Here is a 25,733-nt window from a genome sequence, read left to right on the forward strand (position 1 = left end):
GTCCCCTTCCCATGCTCGAGGACAAAAATGGTCTACTTTAAATAAATAAAGATAAAAAATATGGCTTGTGCCCTAATAACACACACACACACATACACACACACACACACACACACACACACACACACACACACACACACACACACACACACACACACACAAGGTTGTGCCCCTTTCCCCACTCGTTTCTGCGCGCCTGAACACTTTTTTTTTTTTTTACCTCCGAGTTATGTTGACGTCATTACTGTTATGATGTCAAATGGTTGCTAGGCCGACGTTAAGTTTCTTTTCAGAAGGACGATTTTCAAAGTTTGGTAAGTTTTGGTTATAATGTTGTTTTCTTTAAATATAAAAATTCTAATCCTTGATCGGATGCCACACACTGAAGTAGTCAGGATTTTAGGGTGGGTGGGGGGGGCAAACCACACTATGTATGTATATATGTATGTATGTATGTATGTTGTATGTATGTATGATTTTATAAAATTTAATATAGTTTAAAAAAAGAGAGAAGAGTTGGGGGGTGGATCCTGTGCCCCGCCTCCTTCGCTACGCCACTGATAGCTGTCGAAAAGGACAACAATTGGATGGTTGAAGTCTGTAATACATTAAATCGACTTCAGCTGGGAGGACAATATATTATTTTCAGCGTTGGAGGGCAGTGTCCCTGCCCCTACCAAGGCTTCCTTTTATATATATATATATATATATATATATATATATATATATATATATATATATATATATATATATATATATATATATATATATATAAAATACAAATCAGTAATGCGGAGTTTTCATTCGGCTACTTTGAAGTCCTATTGAACACGTTTTCACTGGTTATCGCCGATTTATGTTGACGTCATCACTATTATGATGTCACATGGTCGCTAGGTCGACGTAAGTTTCTGTTCAGAAGGAAACATTTCAAACTTTGGTAAGTTTTTTTTAAATATTTATTTTTAACATTACATATTAATCCTTGATCATCATGGGATGGGTTTATGAGGTAACTGATCTGTACTATGCCCCTATATGACGTTGCATGATGCGATAAGTAAGTTGGGTTCAGACTTGTTTTAAACGGCCTAAAAGCATCTAATACAAGTTATAGTTACATCATTCTTTTATGACAGATTCTTCTAGGTAGACCACGGCTATTGCGGCCGTCGAGTGACGGGTGTAGGCCTAGTGATCGATGGTGTGGCGTAGCCCGAGATCTATTACGCCCGTCACTCAACGGCCGCAATAGCCGTGGTCAAACTAGACGAATATCGAGTGATGGATAAGGTGTCTACCTTGTACTTTGCCCCCATGACGTCACTATGGTCGTGAAGAAGTTTTCTAATTTAATTTTAGCGGGAACATTTCACCTTGCTTCGTACGGACGTAGCAAATGTGGGTTTTTGCAATTTATTGGGTCCGCCTTGGGCTACTTGTTTCGATTAGCCTATATGGGGAAACATGTCGGGAATACTAATCCATTAAGATGATGACTTAGATGACATTCCAGGCGCGGATACAAAGAGAGAGTGCTGCGTAACCCCTCCTTCAAATTTGAAATGTCTGGGAAAAAATTAAATTTTTAGCAGGTGAATACAATGCATTTATTGTTTTGTTTTTGGTGGGGAACGTAATATCTTGCTCAACTTGATAATTATCCAGTGGCGGACCCAGAAAATCCATTGGGGGGAGGCAGTGACATGAGGTGGAATGCCATGAAAACTGGGGGAGGTTTGGAGGGGGATCGTAAAAACAAAAATGAAAATTAATATATAATAAAATTATAGCTATCGCAAAATTTAAGCGGGCGGGCCCCTGCCCCACCCCCTAGATCCGCATGTTATCATGTAGATAATATATATGTTGGTGAACCTTTGCACTATAGCTTGGCCGTGATTTTATATTATGGGTAGTCTACGCATACGTGGGCAGAATACCTACAGTGACACTGTCTTATGAGTCGTGTTATAAAGCAACAGGTAGTTGGTGGTGGGGGGGGGGGGGGGGGGGCACGGAGTATATTTGAAAATGGAGGCGGGGATGGGCCGAATGTCTGTATTTGTGGGCCCGAACTTTCGGGGAGGTGGGGGTGGGGACATGCTTCCCCGAGAACATTTTGAATTTCAGGTGTTAAAACACGCCATTTCAAGTGTCTGAACACAGTAACAGGGAAAAGTGGGTGCCCGTGCTCCGTAGCCCTTGCTATAAACGTCCTTTTTAACGCTGCTAACTTCCCCAATACTGAAGGTGCCCTTTTTAAATGTTGCAGCTGATTAGTAATGTAATGGAAAATGAAGTGAAACTATTTATTAATATTTAATTTTAGGTTTTTGGGGGCTTTTTTTTTTGGGGGGGGGGGGGGTTAAAGAAAATAATTATTTAATTTTTACATATTTATATTGTATCTTTATTACTGTTAGTGAAAGTGTTACTTTTAAAACCAATCTAATTAAAATTAGCTCCACTATTACATGTCATGACCGGCCTCGGTGGCGTCGTGGCAGGCCATCGGTCTACAGGCTGGTAGGTACTGGGTTCGGATCCCAGTCGAGGCATGGGATTTTTAATCCAGATATCGACTCCAAACCCTGAGTGAGTGCTCCGCAAGATTCTGCAAGTAAGGTTTTGATTGGTGGACATGAGCTCCAACTGGCTGTCTTTAGATCCACATGTAATAGTGGAGCTAATTTTAATTAGATTGTTTTAAAACAATGTTCTAATTTACTTCCTGCTGAACTATATGTGACCTGTAGGCGTAACTTTCTTCAGCCATTCAGCAATCGCTATTAAATGTAGGTTAGACACGCCCGTGGTCTTAACTATGGGATACACCACGGGTAAAATCAAAGGTACCGACACCAAAGCGTGGTACAATCCCAAATACCCGTATTTGAGGGATTTAGCTCAGTCGTTTGAGTGCTCGTCCGAGGTGCATGCGTCGCAGGATCGAACTGCGTCGCAGGATCGAACCACCTCGGTAGATCCATTCAGCTGATTGGGTTTTTTCTCGTTCCAACCAGTGCATCACAACTGGTCAAAGGCGTGGTATGTGTTTTTCTGTTTGGGGGAAAGTGTATTTCAGGCCCGTAGCAGGGAGGTGGCCAGGGGGGCCCGGGCCCCCAATGAGTTTGGCTGTTTTTAGGGTGTTTTTTTTTATAACCTTTACATCTCGACTGAATGTAAAAGTCGTAGCGAGACTAATTGATCGAGATTAACAGCGAAAGTTACAGTAACGGGCAAATAACCTTTGAATCATGCCCCCCCGGACCCCCCAAATAATTCGCTCGTTCAATCCCCCCCCCCCCCCCCCCCCAATAATGTCCACCATGCTACGGGCCTGCATTTAAAAGATCCCTTGCTGCATTAGGAAAAATGTAGTCGGTTTCCACTGATGACTAAGTGCCAGAATTACCAAATTACCAAAATCCAATAGCCGATGATTAATTAATCAATGTCTTCTAGTGGTGTCGTTCCTAGCTAGAAAACTGGGATATTTCTCATTCCAGCCAGTGCACTATGACTGGTATATCAAAGGTCATGGTATGTGCTGTTATGTCTGTGGTATGGTGCATATAAAAGATCTCATGCTACTAATGGAAAAAATTAGCGGGTTTCCTCTCTAACATTATATGTCAAATGTATTACATGTTTGACATCCAATGGCCGATGATTATTAAATCAATATGCCCTCGTGGTGTCGAGGGGCGGGACGTAGCCCAGCAGGCCCGACACACACACCCCACGACGCCCCCCCCCCCCTCCCTACTTGTGACCCTTTTTTCAATATTTGTTAACGCAAAATTGAACCTCAAAATTGCTTTGTGCCCTCAAAATCCTGGCTACGGGCCTGCCCAGTGGTCACAGGGGGATAATCGCAAGATAGCGGCGGACGCACATGGTGAGGATTAATCAGGGGCGTAGGCTGGGGGGTTCGGACAACCCCCCCCCCCCCCCCCGCTGAAGCAAATGGTCCGCTTTCAGAACTAAAACATACAGGTTGGTGCAAAAACAAAATAGAAAAGGTCCACTTGGTTCATATTCGACCCCCCCCCCCCCCCCCCCAGGTCCAGCTGACGCTACGCCCCAGTTAATCGATGTGAATTTCCATTCTTAGAGGGAATGTTTTAGATATCCATATAAAGAGACTTCATGAAATATATCAAATATATGCATTTTTGAATCATACGTTTAAAAAAAATAGTATTTGGGAATTAGATAACGGACATTAAAAATCGCGTGTGATGTTGGTAACTGGACGTGTTAACATCGTGAGGATGTGGGTATCTGTTAGGGCTGGATGAGGGTAACTGTTCAATGCAGAATGCCGTTCAAGTCACAAATAAATCAAAATTGGGTGATTGATTACTTTAATTTGAACCTAAGACGAAATGACTCGTATCGACGGTAATGTCATACTCTATTCTGTAAAAATATAATATAGATAGCTTTGTGTCTTTATAGTTTTCTTGTATTAACTTGATTAAAATAGTCCGACATACTACCCAAACTCTGAAAGAAATTAACTTCAACTCAGATGAAAGGACAATTATCCCAAATGAAAATTTAATAGCAGATAATACCAAAATTATAATTAAATTATACTGCCAATACATACCAAATCCCACACGCACGTACGCTTGATATTGTTACGTATTTAGTTGTTCAACATCGAATTGCCCAAATGTGCGAAGCTGTCCAACGTTTTTAGGTATGAGTGCTTCAATTAAAGTTTTGCCAGTTGATATAGTTATTAGATGTGGAATTGCAGAGCGCGTTGGCCATGACCTCGGGCTAGGACCAGAAGACATTCGAGTTATTGTCCAGTCAGTACAAATGCATGACAACCACACACATATCAAGGCATCCATATCCAACAAATTGCATAGGTCATATGGTGAAATATTTTTGTCTGAGAAACTTGATAGATAGTAAGTTGCCTTCGTGCCCCTCTTTTGATTGAAGGAAATGTTTGCCTTGGTGCCCCTCCAACTTGCCTTGGTTCCCCTCCAACTTGCCTTAGTGCCCTAATGTTTGCCGTGCCTCACAAATTTTTTAATTCGACCCCTGTTATTCACAGTGCATTTTGATGGTGTATGTGTTGGCTCGGGCGGGTATGTATCACACAAATAGCACATGTAATACTATGAATAAGAAAATTAATAGGAAAACATAAGAATAAATTTGTTTACTAATTGTTTCTAGACGCACATGGCAATAATTAATTATGAAGAGACAACTACAGCAGTTACTCTCGTCCTACAGTTACGCTCATCATTGCTTCGAAGTTACCTTCATCATTTTTAACTTTGTGATTTCATTATCAACTTGTCCTTAGGGTATCGATTCAAAATATATTCATCCTAAACCAACTGTCGATACGCTCTATTAAAATGTGAATGCCATGCTTAGAAACCATGCGGAAATTCACATTGATTAATACTCACCATGTGTGTCCTTCGCCATCTTGGATGCGAGTAACTACAATTACCCGCATGCGGTTATCCCCTGTGAGTGGTAAAGCTCTCACTTGATGAGCGGTCGGTTTGGGATCGATCTCTGTCGGTGGGCCCATTGAGATATTTCTCGTTCCAGTCAGTGCACCACGACTGGTTTATCAAAGGCCGTGGTGTGTGCTATCCTGTCTGTGGGATGGTGTATATAAAAGATCCCTTGCTACTAATGAAAAAATGTGGCGGGTTTCCTCTCTAAGACTATATATCAAAATTATTAAATGTTTGACATCGATAGCCGATGATTAATAAATCACCGTGCTCTAGTGGTGTCGTTAAAGAAAACTTCTTTTTTTGCGGTGTTGTTAAAGAAAACAAACTTTAACTTTTTAAACTTTTATAGACAATAGATTTGTTGTTGGGGAGCAGACCAGTTATCTGTGAATCTTTAGCTGAGATTTATGCATACCAGCCCACGGCATCCTATATGCCCACCTATGGTTTAAAAACTAAACAAAGATACAGGGGTTTGTAGTCTCAAGGAAATTACAAAAAGGGACATAATTATAAAGAGGACATATTTTAACTATTTGTAGTTAAATATTTGTGTTACTTTCATCATAATGTGTCCAAACTGCATGATTTTGGGTGCATTTTTCGCAATGTTAACACCCATACAAACCATACCCAAGCGGGAGTTGGCGGATATCACACATATATTTTATGGAAACTTTGCCTCAAACCTTACCAAAAAACTTCATTTCAATAAAGGTTTAGCTATTAAATTTTTCACAAAATCAGAAATTTAAAAATTACCCAAAATGATCGCGCCCCAATTTTGTCATAAGAAAATCCCGGTGTATCAGTTACAGCTAAAGCGTTTGCACTGCTGGTTACAAACCAATTATCATTTTTAAAAAACCCCATAACTCCTTAGCTATTACTAAGCATAATATTTTGCTACCTATTCCAAATAATTAGCCTTCAAACATGGATCTGTGCAAATCCGACTGGCGAACTCTTTGCGCGCACGGGTACACAAGGGAGCTAACTGTATACTAATACCTTGGTGCTATTGGTTTGGCGGGATGAGGTGGGTTGATGCTATTTTACCTTTGTTGGTTTATCGTTATATGTACTAGATTCTGTGTTGTTTCGTCTGTTCAGTTATATTTAGTAAATATGTTGGTATTACTATACAGTGAAAACAAAGAAGATGTTATGATGATGATGATGATTATGATGATAACGACGATGATGACGATGCAGCTGCTGATGATGATCATCATCATCATCATGGCTATACACTATTTACAGTTTTCTCTATTCTGTTCTAATTATTTTAGCTTTCTCTGCTTGATTTTGTATTTCTATTCGTTGTTTTGTTTTACTTTGCCTTTTTGTCGTGAAACGTTTTGTTTTGTTCTTTTCTATGTTTAATATTAATTTTTGTTATCATCCTGTTTTGTCTTTATGTTCTGTTCACATTACTGATTTCTTATTTTGTTTCAAGTTGTTTTGTCCTAGTAGACTGTTGTGTTTAATTGGTTATGTTGTTGTTGTTGTTGTTTTTGTTTTTGTTGGGGGTTTTTTGTGGGGGGTTTTTGGGGTTGTTCTTTTTTTTGGTGGGGGGGGGGGAATGGGGGGATTTACCCTGGGGTTTTTTGTTCATGATTTGTTTCTGATTTGTGTGTTATTTTTTGTTTATATGTGTTGGATTATGTTGTGTTTTGTTTTGATTATTGACTTATGTTATTTTTCATCCTGTTTTGTTCTCTTCTGGTCTGTAAGTTCTGGTTTTGCTTTTGATACTGATTTGTGTTTTATTTATTGGTTTATGCTTATTGGATTATGTTCTGTTTTGTTCTGATTATTGACTTATCATAGCTTAGGTTATTTTTCTGTTTATTGATTTATGTTATTTTCATTATGTTTTGTTTTGTTCTGTTCTGTATGTTCTCTTTATGCTTTTGTTGCTGAGTTGTGTATTATTTATTGGTTTATGCATATTGGATTATGTTCTGGTTCGTTCTGATTATTGACCTATCATAGCTTATGTTATTTTTCATCCTGTTTTGTTTTGTTTTGCTCTGTAAATTTTGTTCATGTTTTTGTTACTGATTTTTGTATTATTTATTGGTTTATGTGTACTGGATTATGTCCTGTTTTGTTCTGATTATTGATTTATATTATTTTTATCCTGTTTTGGTTTATCTGGTTCTGGTTTTGTTACTGATTTGTGTATTATTTATTGGTTTATACGTATTAGACTGTTCTGGTTCGTTCTGATTATTGATTTATGTTATTTTTTATCCTGTTTCGTTTTGCTTTGTCAGTTTTGTTCCTGCTTTTGATACTAATTTTGGTATTATTTATTGGTTTATGCCTATTGAATTATGTTCCGTTTTGTTTTATTGATTTATTGAATTATGTTCTGACTATTGATTGTTATCTTTCATTCTTGTTTTGTTCTGTACATTTTGTTACTGATGTGTATATTATTTATTTGTTTACGCATATTGGATTATGTTCTGTTATGTTCTGATTATTGACTTGTCATAAGTTATGTTGTTTTTCATTTTGTTTTGTTTTGTTTTGTTCTGTAAATTGTGTTCATGTCTTTCGTTACTGATTTGTGTATTATTTATTGGTTGATGTGTATTGGATTATGTTCTCTTTTGTTTTGATTATTGTTTTATGTTATTTTCATCCTGTTTTGTTCTGTTCTTTTCTGTAAGTTCTGTTTATGCTTTTGATACTGATTTGTGTATTATTTATTGGTTGACGTGTATTGCATTATGTTCTCTTTTGTTCTGATGTATGTTTTATGTTATTTTCGTCCTGTTTTGTTCTGTTCTTTTCTGTAAGTTCTGTTTCTTTTTCATACTGATTTGTGTTTTATTTATTGGTGTATATTCTGTTTTATTCTGAGTATTGACTTGTCATAGATTGTTAGTTTTGGTTCGTTCTGTAAGTTTTTTTACTGACTTGTGTATTATTTGTTGGTTTAACGCTGTTAAACGCCGCAGATGGAAATGGATTGGACACGTCTGCAGAATGCCACTGACATCCATCCCAAGAGTGGCCATGCGCAGGACCCCTGGTGGCAAGAGAATGAGGGGGAAACCCAACGAGACCTGGAGAAGATCGGTGGAGCGGGAGATGAAGGCTCTTGGGTGGAGTTGGAGCCAGGTGACGAGGTTTGCAACGGACAGACAACATTGGCGTTCTTTGGTGTCGGCCATATGTGTGACCGCACACGAAGAGGATTAACTAAGTAAGTTATGCATATTGGATTATGTTCTGTTTTGTTCTGATTATTGAGTTATGTTATTTTTCATTCTGTTTTGTTTTGTTCTGTAAGTTTTGTTCCTGTCTTTTGTTGTTGATTTGTTTATTATATATTGGTTTATGCATACTGGATTATGTTCTGTTTTGTTCTGATTATTGACTTATCATAAGTTAAGTTATTTTTCATTCTGTTTTATTTTGTTCTGTAAGTTTTGTTCATGTCTTTGTTACTGATTTGTGTATTATTTATTACTGGATTACGTCCTGTTTTGTTCTGATTATTGAGTTATCATAAGTTATGTTATTTGTCATCCTGTTTTGTTCTGTGCTGTAAGTTCTGTTTATGTTTGTGTTGCTGATTTGTGTGTGATTTATTTGTTTATGCATATTGGATTATATTCTGTTTTGTTCTTGTTTATTTATGTTATTTTTCATTCTGTTTTGTTTTGTTTTGCTCTATAAGTTTTGTTCATGCTTTTGTTACTGATTTGTATATTATTTGATGCTTTATGCTTATTGGATTATGTTCTGTTATGTTCCAATTATTGATCTATGTTAGTTTTTATACTGTTTTATTTTGTTCTGTAAGTTTTGTTCCTGTGTTTTGTTCTGCTTATTGATTTATAAGTTTGTTCCTGTGTTTTGTTCTGCTTATTGATTTATAAGTATTGTTCCTGTGTTTTGTTCTGCTTATTGATTTATAAGTATTGTTACTGTGTTTTGTTCTGCTTATTGATTTATAAGTATTGTTCCTCTGTTTTGTTCTGCTTATTGCTTTATAAGTTTGTTCATGTGTTTTGTTCTGCTTATTGATTTATAAGTAGTGTTCCTGTGTTTTGTTCTGCTTATTGATTTATAAGTTTGTTCATGTGTTTTGTTCTGCTTATTTATTTATAAGTTTGTTCATGTGTTTTGTTCTGCTTATTGATTTATAAGTATTGTTCATGTGTTTTGTTCTGCTTATTTATTTATAAGTTTGTTCATGTGTTTTGTTCTGCTTATTGATTTATAAGTATTGTTCCTGTGTTTTGTTCTGCTTATTGATTTATAAGTATTGTTCCTGTGTTTTGTTCTCTTTATTGATTTATAAGTTTGTTCCTGTGTTTTGTTCTGCTTATTGATTTATAAGTTTGTTCCTGTGTTTTGTTCTGCTTATTGATTTATAAGTATTGTTCCTGTGTTTTGTTCTGCTTATTGATTTATAAGTTTTGTTCCTGTGTTTTGTTCTGCTTATTGATTTATAAGTTTATAAGTATTGTTCATGTGTTTTGTTCTGCTTATTGATTTATAAGTTTGTTCATGTGTTTTGTTCTGCTTATTGATTTATAAGTTTGTTCCTGTGTCTTGTTCTGCTTACTGATTTATAAGTATTGTTCCTGTGTTTTGTTCTGCTTATTGATTTATAAGTATTGTTCATGTGTTTTGTTCTGCTTATTGATTTATAAGTTTGTTCCTGTGTCTTTTTCTGCTTATTGATTTATAAGTTTGTTCCTGTGTCTTGTTCTGCTTATTGATTTATAAGTATTGTTCCTGTGTTTTGTTCTGCTTATTGATTTATAAGTATTGTTCATGTGTTTTGTTCTGCTTATTGATTTATAAGTTTGTTCCTGTGTTTTGTTCTGCTTATTGATTTATAAGTTTGTTCCTGTGTCTTGTTCTGCTTATTGATTTATAAGTACTGTTCTTGTGTTTTGTTCTGCTTATTGATTTATAAGTATTGTTCATTTGTTTTGTTCTGCTTATTGATTTATAAGTTTGTTCCTGTGTTTTGTTCTGCTTATTGATTTATAAGTATTGTTCATGTGTTTTGTTCTGCTTATTGATTGATAAGTTTATTCCTGTGTTTTGTTCTGCTTATTGATTTATAAGTATTTGTCATGTGTTTTGTTCTGCTTATTGATTTATAAGTTTTGTTCCTGTGTTGTTCTGCTTATTGATTTATAAGTATTGTTCCTGTGTTTTGTTCTGCTTATTGATTTATAAGTATTGTTCCTGTTTTGTTCTGCTTATTGATTTATAAGTATTGTTCATGTGTTTTGTTCTGCTTATTGATTTATAAGTATTGTTCATGTGTTTTGTTCTGCTTATTGATTTATAAGTTTGTTCATGTGTTTTGTTCTGCTTATTGATTTATAAGTTTGTTCCTGTGTTTTGTTCTGCTTATTGATTTTTAAGTTTGTTCCTGTGTTTTGTTCTGCTTATTGATTTATAAGTTTTGTTCATGTGTTTTGTTCTGCTTATTGATTTATAAGTTTTGTTCATGTTTTTTGTTCTGCTTATTGATTTATAAGTTTGTTCCTGTGTTTTGTTCTGCTTATTGATTTACAAGTATTGTTCATGTGTTTTGTTCTGCTTATTGATTTATAAGTTTGTTCATGTGTTTTTTGTACTGATTAGTGTATTATTTATTAGTTTATGCATACTGGATTATGTTGTTATGTTCCGATTATTGATTTATGTTAGTTTCCATCCTGTTTTGTTTTCTTCTGTTAGTTTTGTTCATGCTTTTGTTACTGATTTATTACTTATTGGATTGTGCTTCATTTGGTTTTGTTACATTTTCATCTATTTGTTCAGTGATCGTCAATACACATATGGGAATCTATTGTGAATTGTTTTTTGTAAATGAAAAGTGAAAAAAATTGTTGTCAAATATCGAACATTTAAGAAATGAATTATATACATGATATCAAATTGAAAAATGTCGAAAAAATAGATTTTTGTGGGGGACAAAAAAAAAAAAAAAAAAAAAAAAAAGTCAATATATGCAGCCTTTTTTCCCCTGGAAGATTAATATCTATCAAAAATTAAATCATGTACATGCGGATATATGTAAAATGTACATGTTTATACACACACACACACACACACACACACACACACATATATATATATATATATATATATATATATATATATATATATATATATGTATGTATGTATGTATACATCATGTGTGTGTGTGTGTGTGTTCTAAACAAATTTAGACAACAAAACTACAGAAATGGAGCTTGGAGATTAGACAGTCACATAAGTTATCTCCCCTGCTACATCATAATTGAACATTTATCAGTTTAGTTCTAGTGATTGGAAGGGCTAGAAGAATAGGCCTACGTCCCTCCCAAACTCTGAAGATTATACATGTATATGTATTGCCCTTCCACTCACCCATCCTTATATCCCACCCCACTCCCTCCACCTCATTGCTGGCACTTTCCATATGCGTGCGTGCGTGTGTGTGTGTGTACACACATAAATACATATATATGTTACAGTCAAGGCCCTGTTTAGAAGTGATGCACGAATTAGCCTGCGTTCAACATGTCGTCCTACTGAGATTCTGAAGCGCCAGGTGTCAAAGATGACCTGAAAGCTGCACATAGCCACCAACATGAATCCCCTCTGATTCTCATGAAGTCGTGTTGACCAACGAGGTCCTTTCTACATTAAATTTCGTATCACCGAAACATGTATATAGATGGATGAATATAGATGTAGATATAGATATAAATATAGGTAAAGATAGATATAGGAAAGGAAAGGAAATGTTTTATTTAATGACGCCACTCAACACATTTTATTTACGGTTATATGGCGTCAGACATTTGGTTAAGGACCACACAGATATAGAGAGGAAACCCGCTGTCGTCACTTCATGGGCTACTCTTTTCGATTAGCAACAAGGGATCTTTTATATGCACTATCCCACAGACAGGATAACACATACCACGGCCTTTGATATACCAGCCTACCAAACTACAAAAGCCTTTGAATGAAACAAAAACAAACGAATGACAAAAAAACACCCCAAAAATCCTCAATTATTAGATTGGTATATTACATCACAGATCTATTGTATGACTATTCATATACGTTTCGTTGTTGTTTGTAGCTTGGTTTTGTATTGTTGTTTTTTCTGGGAATAAATATTTTTTAAATTTACTTTAAATATTTTTGGAAAGCATCTGGTCACAAAAACTTGAAAGTTTGATAAATATCTGACGAACAACAATCGAATGGCACCAATACTCAACATTGTATCAAGACGGTTATGCATGACTAGAAAACTAATAATAACCGAGGGCCGTATCTAGCGATGGTGTGGACAGATGATTCTGAAATAAAATAGGCCTACTTCTTGTTTTTCTTTTTGTATCACCATATTGATATGGTATTCAAAATAAGTAAAATATGTGTTTGTGCTGCCTTTACAACAATATTGATTAATATTCAAATTGGCGCGTGAATCAACAGGAGAACTTACGATGCTGACGTCTGCCGTGGATAAGTACAGGAAAGTGTGCGGGGGGGGGGGGGGGGGGGTGACTGGCAAGTGACTTTTTATGACGAGGTGGGTCATGCTCCCCTGGAAAATACATTAAAAAAGAAAATTAGCTTAAAGCAAGTTGGGTCCAACTACCTTACCCCACCCCGGCCCTATACACACGCGCCTGAGGCGTACGTCAGCATCGTACATTTTAAATAATGTATTGCATATATATTGTAGATGACGCCGATACGTCTCTCTCTGATGTCTTTGAATGGTGGCCACGAAAGTAAATAAAGTTCAACTCTGTTCTGCCGAACATTCGCATCGTTTGCGCGTTGTCTTCCTCGACTACATTTCCATAGAAATACGATGTGCTGAACCCCTTGAAAAAATCCATTTCATGACAACTTAATGTCTGGATCTCGAGCATTGGGTACGTAGGTACTGCTTTGTTACCAACAACGTTTTCCCTATATTCCACCCACAACTGAAGCATTGTGTATGGACACTATTCCTGCTACCAGCAACGTTTCACTACATGCCGCCCGTAACTGAAGCATTGTGTATGGACACTATTCCTGCTACCAACAACGTTTCCCCACATCCCGCCGGTAACTGATGCATTGGGTACAGACACTATTCCTGCTACCAGCAACGTTTCACTACATGCCGCCAGTAACTGATGCATTGGTTATAAACTCCATTTTTCCACTGGTGAAAGTCTTTAATCTACACCTCTACTAGAGCATATCTAAGCAGTTCGTGTTCTGAAATAAAAAATAAATGAACTGAATTAGTGAAATGAATTAAAGAAAGAATGAAATGTTTTATTTAACGACGCACTCAACACATTTTATTTACGGTTATATGGCGTCAGACATATGGTGAAGGACCACACAGATATTGAGTACGAAATTCGCTGTCGCCACTTCATGGGCTACTATTTTCGATTAGCAGCAAGGGATCTTTTATATGCACCATCCCATAGACAGGATAGCACATACCACAGCCTTTGATGTACCAGTCATGGTGCACTGGCTGGAGCGAGAAATATGAATTAAAGATGCTATGCCAAAGTTGAAATAATGGCGGTTCTCGCCAAAAATATTTATTACTTTTTGCTTTAAAATAAAGTTTATATCTTCAGCTACATGCCTATAAAAAATTACAACTAAATAATTCCATTTACTAGTAAAAATAAATAAAATTAAAGGTGTAATCTTGAGTGTGTCACACACATTAACTAGTGACGTCACTTCTTTATGCGTATACATGTACATTCAACGCAATTAGTTTATCCAGAATTATTTGTGGTCAACTGACAAAAGAAACCAAGATGGAAGCAGGGCTATATTTAGCCACAAATTATTTAGAAAACCACTCTTGTCGTCCAGTGAACACCGTATAAAATTATTATTCTAGAGTTAATTATGGAAAAATTATGCGTGGGATCGATTATTTGTAGGAAGGTGCCAGGGGGGGGGGGGGGGGGGGGGGAGCACACACACAAATATATAAAAACCATCGCTGGTGCTACAAGTGGGAAGCACATGCCCCCTTGCACCCCCACCCCACCCCACCCCACCTCGCTTTCTACGCCATTGTTTAGTTATTTATTACAAATAAATCTGAAAATAACAAAATATTCTAGTTTCAACTTTGACATAGCACCTTTAATGAGGTGAAAGAAATAAAACAAAATGGAAAAAAAACCCATCTAGTCTACACTAATAATTACTTTTTTTTAATGATTTTGGTGTATTTACTTACTGTAAATTTTTATTCTAATACTTTTCTCATATATAAAAGTATAAGAAAAGTTAATCGGCGTCGTTTGGTTATAAGTTTAAAGATATTAATCAGTTGAGTTACATTTCCAAATGAATTGTCAACACGTTGGAAAGTGCTTATATGTACAGTTTTATCCAGATAGGATTCTTGTTCCTAGATAACAGAATACATCAAATACTGCGACCACTGGCGTAGCCCGGATTTTATATTGGAGGGCCAACCCGTATAATTTTTTTTTTTTTTTGGGGGGGAGGGGGATATGGGCAACCCACACTATGTATGCATGTATGATTTTATAAAATGTAATTTAAAAAACAGATTTCCAAGTTTTACCCTGTCCGGAGTCCATTGTGTTGTCCACGACTTGAGTTGGACGTTTTTCATCGATGTTATTTGCTCGACGCCTTTTCAGCCATTTTACAACCAGCACAACCGCGATCACAATTATAGTACCACTCACAACGATGATTATGGTGATATCCAGCGGGGTCATCTTTGCTGAAAACACAAAATATGGATGGAAATGTAGATTATATCTACTACATAGACATACAGGAGTTATCACCGTTGAGAGAGAGAGAGAGAGAGAGAGAGAGAGAGGGGGGGGGAGGGGGAGAGAGAGAGGGGGGAGGGGGAGGGGGAGAGAGAGAGAGAGAGGGGGGGGGGGGAGAAGAGGAGATACAGAAAGAGACAGAGAGAGACAGCGCGTTTTGGTTTTGTCTGAAAAAATATCTTCATATATTTTTTAATATAAAATATATAGACAATAACAGTAATCAAACTTTATTTCAGACTACAGGCACAATTTTCAGATCGCTGATAACCCTCCCAAGAAATAAAATAAATTACATTTCCGAAACCCTCTACACACAGTGATCGTAGCCAGGAGTTTATATTGGCTGGGTGGGTTGGGGATCCATGATATTGTCTAAGAGTTGTGTTTTGGGGCAACAGGCAAATATAAATGGTTGTTGAAAACCCCCAGAGCAGTGTCTTTATCCCAGTTCACCGCACCGCACCTGTACTGGCTACATAGACATAGATGGATCCGTTATTGCCAATGACTAACTAGAGTTGTATCTGATTAAACCTTTGTTTTCTTGCAACCATTATATCAATTTACCTGGTTCTTTGTGTGTTAGCATTTCCGGTTCTACCACTTCCTGTCCTTCCAAATCGGGCAATTCTTTCGTCAAAAATCCTAAAATAATAATTATTATTATTATAATTACATATATTTCCATTGAATTAATTTTAAAAGTTGGGGGGGGGGGGGGGGGGTTCTTCTTTTTTTTTCTTATGTTTCTTCTATAATGAATAAACCTCAACATTAACATTTGTCCACACCAACATCAACAACAAGAGTATTTAAATACACCGAAAATAAAGTTAAACAAATATAAAAGATGAAATATTGATAAAGGAAGGTCTGAAGCTACTTAAGGGGTCGAGGTTGCGTATGATTTTTTTCGAAATATTGTTTATATAATTCTGCACCATTTTAAATCGGCTTTGAAAAAACAAAATGAACGCATCAGGTAAGTTTTAAATGTGGGTTGATCCTGGAACATATAAATGTATACATCTAATTCTACCCACCCCAGATCTTTCTTTTTTTTAATTAGGCGATTACCACCTGTAAAATGTCCAAGAACCTGCGTTTACGTAGGCCTTAATGTCAGCTTAATTGTGTCAAGGGAGTATATGACTGACTTCTGGTTCAAAACTTTCTCAAATTTTTGTTTTGTTTATCTTAACCTATATAGTAAGTACTTTGTGCAATGGCGTAGGAAGGTGCCAAACCATCGTTGCTGCTACTGGATCAAAGTAAAGTAAAGTTTGTTTTATTTAACCACGCCACTAGAGCACATTGATTTTTTTATCTTATCATCGGCTATTGGACGTCAAACATATGGTCATTCTGACACTGTTTTTTTTAGAGGAAACCCGCTGTCGCCACATAGGCTACTCTTTTACGACAGGCAGCAAGGGATCTTTATTTGCGCTTCCCACAGGCAGGATAGCACAAACCATGGCCTTTGTTGAACCAGTTATGGATCACTGGTCGGTGCAAGTGGTTTACACCTACCCATTGAGCCTTGCGGAGCACTCACTCAGGGTTTGGAGTCGGTATCTGGATTAAAAATCCCATGCCTCGACTGCGATCCGAACCCAGTACCTACCAGCCTGTAGACCGATGGCCTAACCACAACGCCACCGAGGCCAGTGCTACTAGATCAAGAAAGTGGGGGGCACATACCCCTCCCCCGCTTCCTACACCTATGTTTGTGTATGTACATACCTAAATAAAAATAAGCAATATTAAATAAATTCAGAAACTGCTCAAAGGAAACATTATAAACAAATTGTCAAAAGGCAGGTCTCGATTATTTTATCACCAAGGTCTCAATTGCTTTCTCTTCGCGTCTCGCTTACCTGGACATTTACTGTTACACTCGTCAACAGTGTCCTGTATGTTCGGTTTGTAGCACAGAACTCCACATGATGCACACTTTGCTACATGTTTGTCGAAGTACCAATCTTTCTTACATTGCTTTGGCGAAGCTTGTTCCCCAATCCGGCCATAGTCTGTCGAAAAAAAAAATGAAAAAAAAATAAAAAAAAAAAAAAAATATATATATATATATAATATATATATATATATATACACACACACACACAAAATGTATTTGACATAATTTTAAACCTGCCATTTCGAGCATTATTTTAAAACATTTATTTATTCAAAATGCGTCATCTAAGGGTGTAAGCTTGTGGTGATTCCGACGCACCTCCCTGCCAAGACTAAAATAATGTTGTACAGTGTAATATTAGGATATTCATATTAGTGTCCAGGAAAAATATAAACAAAAGGGTCTGCAGGGTTCATATTCGATCCAGATCTCTCTGTGCCTCTGTCCAATTTATCTTCCGCCAATGCACCATTCTTCGATTTGTGTTAGCTTTTCTCTCCATAAACGTACGAGAAACCAGTGCTGGAAACAATCTTCAATTTCCGACAAAAACGATAGAGATATTCGGACAAAAGAAGCTGGTCTGAATTCTTTTCACCATGTATTTCCATCTCCATCATTCTACCCACAATATTAGTTGTAATCCATGTAAAAATGCGTCGTGGTTCCTTTGGAACACTATACAGCTCTTTGGCAGTACTGCTAATATGAATAAATGTTGTTATCTAGATTCGGGCATTTTTGCTTAATTCGGGCAAATATTAGTCTGCCCCCAACCCCCCCCCCCCCCCCACCCCAAAAAAGGAAGCCCGTACGCCGATATTACTAATCTAAGATTGTCACGTACAAGGAAGGAAGGAATTATTTTATTTAACGACGTACTCAACACATTTTATTTACGGTTACATGGCGTCAGACATATGGTTACGGACCACACAGATATTGAGAGAGGAAACCCGCTGTCGCCACTTCATGGGCTACTCTTTTCGATTAGCAGCAAGGGATCTTTTATATGCACCATCCCATAGACAGAATAGCACATACCACGGCCTTTGATATGCCAGTCGTGGTGCACTGGTTGGAACGAGAAATAGCCCAATGGGCCCACCGACGGGGATCGATCCCAGAACAACCGCGCATCAAGCGGGCGCTTTACCAGTGGGCTACGTCCCACCCCCATTTCTATAGTTTTGTTGTCTAAATTTGTTTAGAACACACACACACACATATATATATATATATATATATATATATATATATATATATATATATATATATATACACACACACACACGTGTACATACATACACACATACATATGTGTGTGTATATGTATGTATGTATGTATAAACATTATATATAGAAATAGCGCAATGGGCCCACTGACCGCGCATCAAGCGAGCGCTGTACCACTGGTCTACGTCTCGCCCCCTGTCACGTACAAATGCAGTTGGCACATTCGCCATATAGTCTAGTCAATCTAAGTGATTTTGAGGCATAACGCAAAACAAATTCCAGTAGATTGTTTTCTTCACAACTAATTTAAGGGACATCCCTAAAACAACATATTAAAAATCCACCAAAATCCTCCATGGGGAAATAATGTCTAATTAGCGTTTTAACTTAACAATATGATAGAATCTAGAGAACATTTTTGAACCGTTCAAACAATAAAAATGGTTTTGGGTGGATGAGAAAGCTATATTTAATAAAAATCCTAGTTTGATCCAACACTTCCTTCTTTTGATTAATTCCAATATGGCCGCCAAAATACGTCTGAAAAGACAATTTTGTTTCCGGGATTTTGAAGTTGTTTACATACTATTTGGAGATGAGGAAGCTATTCCATACAATAAATAAATTCCTTGTTTTATCGGACACAAGGGGCGGGACGTAGCCCAGTGGTAAAGCGTTCGCTTGATGCGCAGTCGGTTTAGGATCGATTCCCGTCGGTGGACCCATTGGGCTATTTCTCGCTCCAGCCAGTGCTCCACAATTGGTGTAACAAAGGCCGTGGTATGTACTATCCTGTTTGTGGAATGGTACATATAAAAGATCCCTTGCTACTAATCGAAAAGAGTAGCCCATGAAGTGGCGACAGCGGGTTTCCTCTCTCAATATCTGTGTGGTCTGTAACCATATATCTGACGCCATATAACCGTAAATAAAATGTGTTGAGTGCGTTGTTAAATAAAACATTTCTTTCTTTCTTTTTCCATCCATCTTTGGCAAGTTTAGGTTTTTGTTTTTGTTTTCTTTTAATTTTATTATTATTATTATTATTTAATTAAACTAGTAGACAATTTTGTTACAAATGATGATGTAGTAATCAGTCTTACACCATTATCAGCCTCTGATTAAGCGTTAATTATATTATTTATTTTAACCGTCTATTGAATGGCTGAAGTAAGTTTTGACAGGAAGCAAATAGTAAAAAAAAAACATTCTTTGAATTATAACACAGTTTTAAAAAATACATGTCAGGGGCGTAGGACGAACCCCCCCCCCCCCCCCCCCCCCCCCCCCCCCGCTGAAGCAAATGATCCGCTTTCAGAACTAAAACATACAGGTTTATACATATGGAGTTTCTGGTGGTGCAAAAACAAAATAGAAAACGGTCCACTTGGTAAATATTCGACACCCCCCCCCCCCCCCCGGTCCAGATTACGCTACGCCCCTGCATTTAATCAGTTCCATGAATTGTCATAGAAAGAAGGTTGTTTTAAAATGTACGTTTCAAGTCCAGTATCATTGAACAAACACGTATACGCCAATATAGGTCAAAATTTCTATTTGAATGTGCTTTGGCGGCCATATTGGAAGTATACGATTATGAAAAAAAAAGAAAAAAAAAGTTTGTTTTATTTAACGACGCCGCTAGAGCACATTGATTTTTTATCTTATCATCGGCTATTGGACGTCAAACATATGGTCATTCTGACACTGTTTTTTTTAGAGGAAACCCGCTGTCGCCACATAGGCTACTCTTTTACGACAGGCAGCAAGGGATCTTTATTTGCGCTTCCCACAGGCAGGATAGCACAAACCATGGCCTTTGTTGAACCAGTTATGGATCACTGGTCGGTGTAAGTGGTTTACACCTACCCATTGAGCCTTGCGGAGCACTCACTCAGGGTTTGGAGTCGGTATCTCGATTAAAAATCCCATGCCTCGACTGGGATCCGAACCCAGTACCTACCAGTCTGTAGACCGATGGCCTGCCACGACGCCACCGAGGCCTGTAATTATGAACAAAGTATCTGATAAAACAAAAAAATGTATTTATTGTGCGCTTATAAAAATGCTAGATTGAACTAGTTTAAGTACTAGTTAATCACAACTGGTATATCAAAGGTCTTGGTATGTGCTGTCCTGTCTGTGGGAAATGGCATATAAAAGATCCTTTGCTACTGATGGAATAATGTAGCGGGTTTCCTCTCAAGACTTACCAAATGTTTGACACCCAGAAGATGATGATTAATATACCAGTTATGCTCTAGAGGTGTCGATAAAGAAAACAAACTAAAATGAAATTAGTTATGTGTGAATTTTGCATTACACATTGATAATATATGATTGAGGGCGATATTACCTTTAAGCGTCACAATTACATTTAGTTAATGACTCCTTCACAATGTATAGTTTTTCATGGGAGTGGGGGACGGGACTAAATCACCTTAATTATCTTAATTATTTCAAAACAAAATGTTTGGGACTGCCTCCCAGAGCCTATCGGCCATGAATCTAATTTAAGTCATGCCAGTTTTCAATTAGCCATTTTCTGGGAGCGGGACGTAGCCCCATTGGTTCAGCGCTGGCTCGATGCGCGATCGGTGTGGGATCGATCCCCGTCGGTGGGCCCATTGGGCTATTTCTCGTTCCAGCCAGTGCACCACGACTGGTATATCAAAGGCCGTGGTATGTACTACCCTGTCTGTGGGATGGTGCATATAAAAGATCCCTTGCTGCTAATCTAAAAGAGTAGCCCATGAAGTGGCGAACCAAGGAACAAAAATTGGAACCGGCCCGTTTTAAAAATAAAAAACCCTTGCTTGCTAATCCAAGGTACTGTTTTGGCCTTTTCCCCAAAACTTTGTTTATAATCTCGGCTCGATTTAAGGTTGTGGCTTAACCAACTCTTACAATGGAAATTTTTCAAGGGAGGGGGGGCTACCCCCCCCCCCCCAAACATTTTAAATTTTTTTTTTTAATTATTTTTGGGGGGGGGGGAAAAAATTTTGGGAAGCCCAAGAAACCTTCCCCTGAGGTTAAAGTATTTTTTACGTTTTAATTTTTACGGTTTATTTTGGGTGGTTGATAAAATATGGTTCGACACCCCCCCCCCGCTATTGGTCCCATAGTAACCCGCTAATGGGGGCTTTAAAACATTCCCCTGTTGGCCAATTGGGTTTTCCGTTTACAACCACAAACTGTATATCAAAATTTGTGTATTTGGGTCCTTTTGGGGGAAAGTCATTTTAAAGCCGCTAAGGGGAAAATACGGGTTTTCTCTAAACAGTATTCAATTTGCCAAAGCCATGGTAATTTTCCTTTTGTCTGTGGTGTCTAAATTTTTCGTTTTTGATAAAAGTTTTGGGAATAAAGGGAATTATTTGGTTACATTAATAATTTTTAACAATCCCAAAATTCGGCCCGGGGCATTTGGGCCCCTTTTTAAGGTTGGGTAGTACATTATCCGCAGGTTTATTTTTTAAAACCAAATCCGGGTAAACCATGATTGCACCCAAAACCAATGGTATGAAACCCATTAAACCCTGACCATAAATGGTTTAACAAACCTGGGTTTACTGCCTGTGGGAACCAAATAAAAAGGAAGAAAAACCCGATCCAAACGGGTTTCCTTAAAATTGTGGTTTAATATGTTTCGAAAAACCGAAAAAAATTGGTTGGTGCCGGTTAAAAAAAATTTTTTCATCCAAAATTTAAATTTTAAAGGGAAGGATGCCCCAATCCCCCCCCCCCCCCAAAACCCCTTTTAAATCCCTTACAAATCTTACCTTAAAATTTTAGCTTTAAAAAATTTTGGGAATCTTTAGCCCTTGGGAAATTGTTTTTTTTTGGGTTGTAGGGGAAAATTACATTCTTGTTTACCCTTTATTTCCCATTTAAAAGATATTTGAATAATGTTTACACCCCCAACAGAAAATTAATCCTAGGGTCAAATAAGTTGAACCCGTATGGGGTATTATTTACAAAAAGACTTGTAAATAATTTTTAAGTGTTTAAAAAATTGGATATATTCTTAAAAGAAAGAACATGCTTTAATGGGGTTTTTAGCCCGGTCGGTTTATTCCCCTGAGGTGGAAACCCATCAAATGTGGTTTTTTGCAACCACAATCAGTTCAAACCGGTTTGCTTTCCTGGTGGGAAATGTTAAAAGCCTTGGGGGGCCCTAAGGAAAAGTACGGTTTCCGGGGGATGTGGATTCTAAAGTTTTCATCCAAAGGTTTTTTTGTCTTGAGGTCTTAAAAATTCTTTTTTTCCTGGTTAAAAAACCCTTTTAATTTTAAAAAAAAATGTTTGTTTTGGGGAAGCAGTTTCTTGTTTTGCTGGTTTAGTTACCCCCCGGCATCCTAAATTTTCGATTTTTTAAGTGGCCCTTATTCGTCTATAAAATCTTCGCGGTTTTTAATGGTTGCAACAGCAACCCGGTTTTTTATTAAACCATTTGCGCATAACTTACAACAGTAAAGAATCTTTCTTCAAAACCCTCGGAAAAACCCAATTGTATTTTTAAACAAAATGTTTCCTGAGTTGGGCCTTTGCATAAAATAAAACACCCCACGATCCCAAGGTTTTTTTTAAGAACTTAACCAGAAATCTAAATCCGTAAATTGGTTTGGCGGTCCTGGACTAAATTCGCCTTAATTTGAGTAAGGAACTTCCCAAAATCGGGCCCGATCGTTCCGGGGAGTAATTTTAACCCGACAAAATTTTCTGTGACCGTGCTTAAGTCAATGAAGGCGGAAAAAATTTTGTAAAAAAGGTTAAATTTGCCTTAAAACGGGAGGATTGTCTTGTAAATAAACGTTCTGTTTCCTTTATTCCCAACTGAAAAACCAGGAAGCCACTTTGCACTTTTAAATTCTTTTCTTCCGTAAAAGTGCCTAACTTGGCTTGTAAAACGTTCGTTTGGATAATTAATTGAACTTATTTCCTATGCTTTTACGGTGGTGGATGTTTGGAATTTTAAAATAAACAAAAACAACTTAGGAAAATTAATGGTTTTTTGTAAATTTTGGTTTTTTTTAAAGTTACTTATTGTTAAATTTAGAACCTATGAAAAAAAAACCCTTAACAAGGAAACCGGGACAACAATCCGATTCGTTACGCGAACCTGCCGGGAAAAACAAATTGAACGGAGTTGGAGCTAACGCAGTTGGGACTGTAGTAATAGAAGCTGCGTTACAGTAAATCAAAATATTGATCCCTGATTGCCAATTATTTATTTTATTTTTAGTTTCTGTTGGTAACCGATTGAAAAAAATGTGATACTTTCAGGAAATTCAAGCCTACCTGGACACTTCGTTTCACACTCGTCCAGAGTTCCTTGCCTCTCGGCCATGTGACAGATTAAACTACATGGGTCGCACTTGTTGGTCCCATGGTCCCAGTAGGTGCCCGGTCTGCATGGCTTTATTCCATACACCAGCGCCGCGAACAACAACAACAAACCCGTAACGCGTTGTAATGACTCGGTGACACACTTAGCCATCTTCGTAGTGTTCAAGGTGTGTCAGAGCAATCAGAAAACGGGTGGACGAAAACTGAACAACTTTAAGCTGGTGACAACGGTCTCGTCTGGGTGTTCTCGTCATCTCAAAAGTTGTTTTGACTATTGCGTGTTATATATATACACTAGCAGTCCGAAGTTATGTTGCAATAATAAAAGGATGACTCACACAATGGTCACGCGGGTAGTTTAAGATTGGACTATACCAATTAAAATCCCATAGGCGACCATGTTAACGTTTGTGTTTAAAAACACTATATGCAATATATCAAACAAACTGTGACCCATAAATATCAGTACTACAACCCCTACCTCAAAGTATTAACTGCAGAAAATGGTACCTTTCATGGCTCATTTTCGGTATAACCAGATGTTTCTACAACACCCCTAGTTTCGGACAAAATTTGAGTACTTTTTTTTTTTACAGGTACCCCATACATGTTCCAAGCACAAGGCTACTTGACACGGTGGTACTACATCAAATAAAATTGCATACATTTTTAGCCCAGATGAAACTAATTTTTTGTACAACCAACACACATTTATAACCAATCACAGGACTTGTGGTGTTAACTTCTCTATCGACCCAGCCGGAAATTAATTGGTATAGTGCAACCTATATTAAGACTACGTCAATATGACAGAGTCACAGTGCAGTGGGTAAATCCCATAACATTTTGGAACGTTGCCAGATAGCAATGACGCAATGTTCAGCTACTGTTAATATTTCACAAACGATTTTATAGGTAACCTGGTAACAGTGAAACGTGTTTATATATGCTATTATGTATACGTTATTAAACACATGAATTTATCAATCGACCTTTATTAATTCACAGAGATGCAACTGGCTTGTTGCCACACACACATAGTAGTGGGTAGGGTGTGTGTATCACTAGCACCTGCTGGACTGGCGCCTGACCCGATATCATATTTGTAAATAATCTATATAATAGAAGTTTGTTTTGTTTAACGACATCACTGGAGCACATTGATTTATTAATCATCGGCTACTGGGTGTCAAACATTTGGTAATTTTTACATATAGTCTTATAAAACACTACATTTTTCCATTAGTAGTCAGATATCTTTTATATGCACCATCCCACAGACAGGATAGCACATATCACTGCCTTTGATATACCAGTTGTGGTGCACTGGCTGGGACGAGAAATTACCCACCAATGGGGATCGATCCCAGACCGATCGTGCATCAAGCAAGTGCTCTACTACGTCCCACCCCCCACTATATAATATACCTATATGTAACAAACTCTTAAGTACATTAAAAAAGTAAAAGTTTGTTTTGTTTAATGGCATCACTAAAGCACATTGATTTATTAATCATTGGCTATTGGATGTCAAATATTTGGAAATTTTGGATATATAGTCTTAAAGAGAAAACTTGCTTAATTTTTTTTTTTTTATTAGTAGAAAGGGATCTTTTGTATGCACAGATCAAATAGCACATACCAAGGATTATTATTATTATTATTTAGAACGAGAAAAAGCCCAATGGACCCACTAACAGGGATTGATCCTAGACCGACCACACATCAGACGAGAGTTTTACTACTGTGCTACATCCTGCCCTTAAGTACATAAATGAGTTGAAATACCTATGGGCATGCCTAAACACAAGATGCCCTACACTTCATATCACTGAACATCACAAATAAAACAAAATCAAATAACAA

At 37.2% G+C, this 25,733-nt stretch overlaps 1 protein-coding gene and 1 long non-coding RNA gene across 2 annotated transcripts; one reads left to right on the plus strand and one right to left on the minus strand.

Annotated features, from left to right (window-relative positions):
* The first annotated feature begins 883 nt into the window (after positions 1-883).
* On the plus strand, positions 884-13,390 carry LOC121381211. Its single transcript, XR_005959062.1, has 3 exons — positions 884-940; positions 8,486-8,733; positions 13,255-13,390. It is a non-coding gene; the product is annotated as an uncharacterized LOC121381211 (long non-coding RNA).
* LOC121381210 lies at positions 12,567-24,230 on the minus strand. Its single transcript, XM_041510409.1, has 5 exons — positions 23,820-24,230; positions 17,245-17,397; positions 15,932-16,009; positions 15,142-15,306; positions 12,567-13,784 (listed from the first exon to the last, which is right to left on the minus strand). Exons 1-5 carry the CDS (start codon positions 24,016-24,018, stop codon positions 13,747-13,749), a joined length of 633 nt encoding a protein of 210 aa, XP_041366343.1. The 5' UTR covers positions 24,019-24,230; the 3' UTR covers positions 12,567-13,746.
* Positions 24,231-25,733: the final 1,503 nt, after the last annotated feature.

The sequence above is a fragment of the Gigantopelta aegis genome, chromosome 9, assembly GCF_016097555.1.
Source record: "Gigantopelta aegis isolate Gae_Host chromosome 9, Gae_host_genome, whole genome shotgun sequence".
Classification (NCBI taxonomy): domain Eukaryota; kingdom Metazoa; phylum Mollusca; class Gastropoda; order Neomphalida; family Peltospiridae; genus Gigantopelta; species Gigantopelta aegis.

What these genes read in the sequence shown, in the direction of transcription:
- LOC121381210 (XM_041510409.1), bottom strand. Translation starts at nt 24,018, where the DNA reads ATGGCTAAGTGTGTCACCGAGTCATTACAACGCGTTACGGGTTTGTTG. An exon ending in GTGTAACAGTAAATGTCCAG is followed by an intron (nt 16,010 to 17,244) that starts GTAAGCGAGACG and finishes TTATTATTTTAG; the next exon opens with GATTTTTGACGAAAGAATTG. An exon ending in CACAATGGACTCCGGACAGG is followed by an intron (nt 13,785 to 15,141) that starts GTAAAACTTGGA and finishes TTTTTATTTCAG; the next exon opens with AACACGAACTGCTTAGATAT.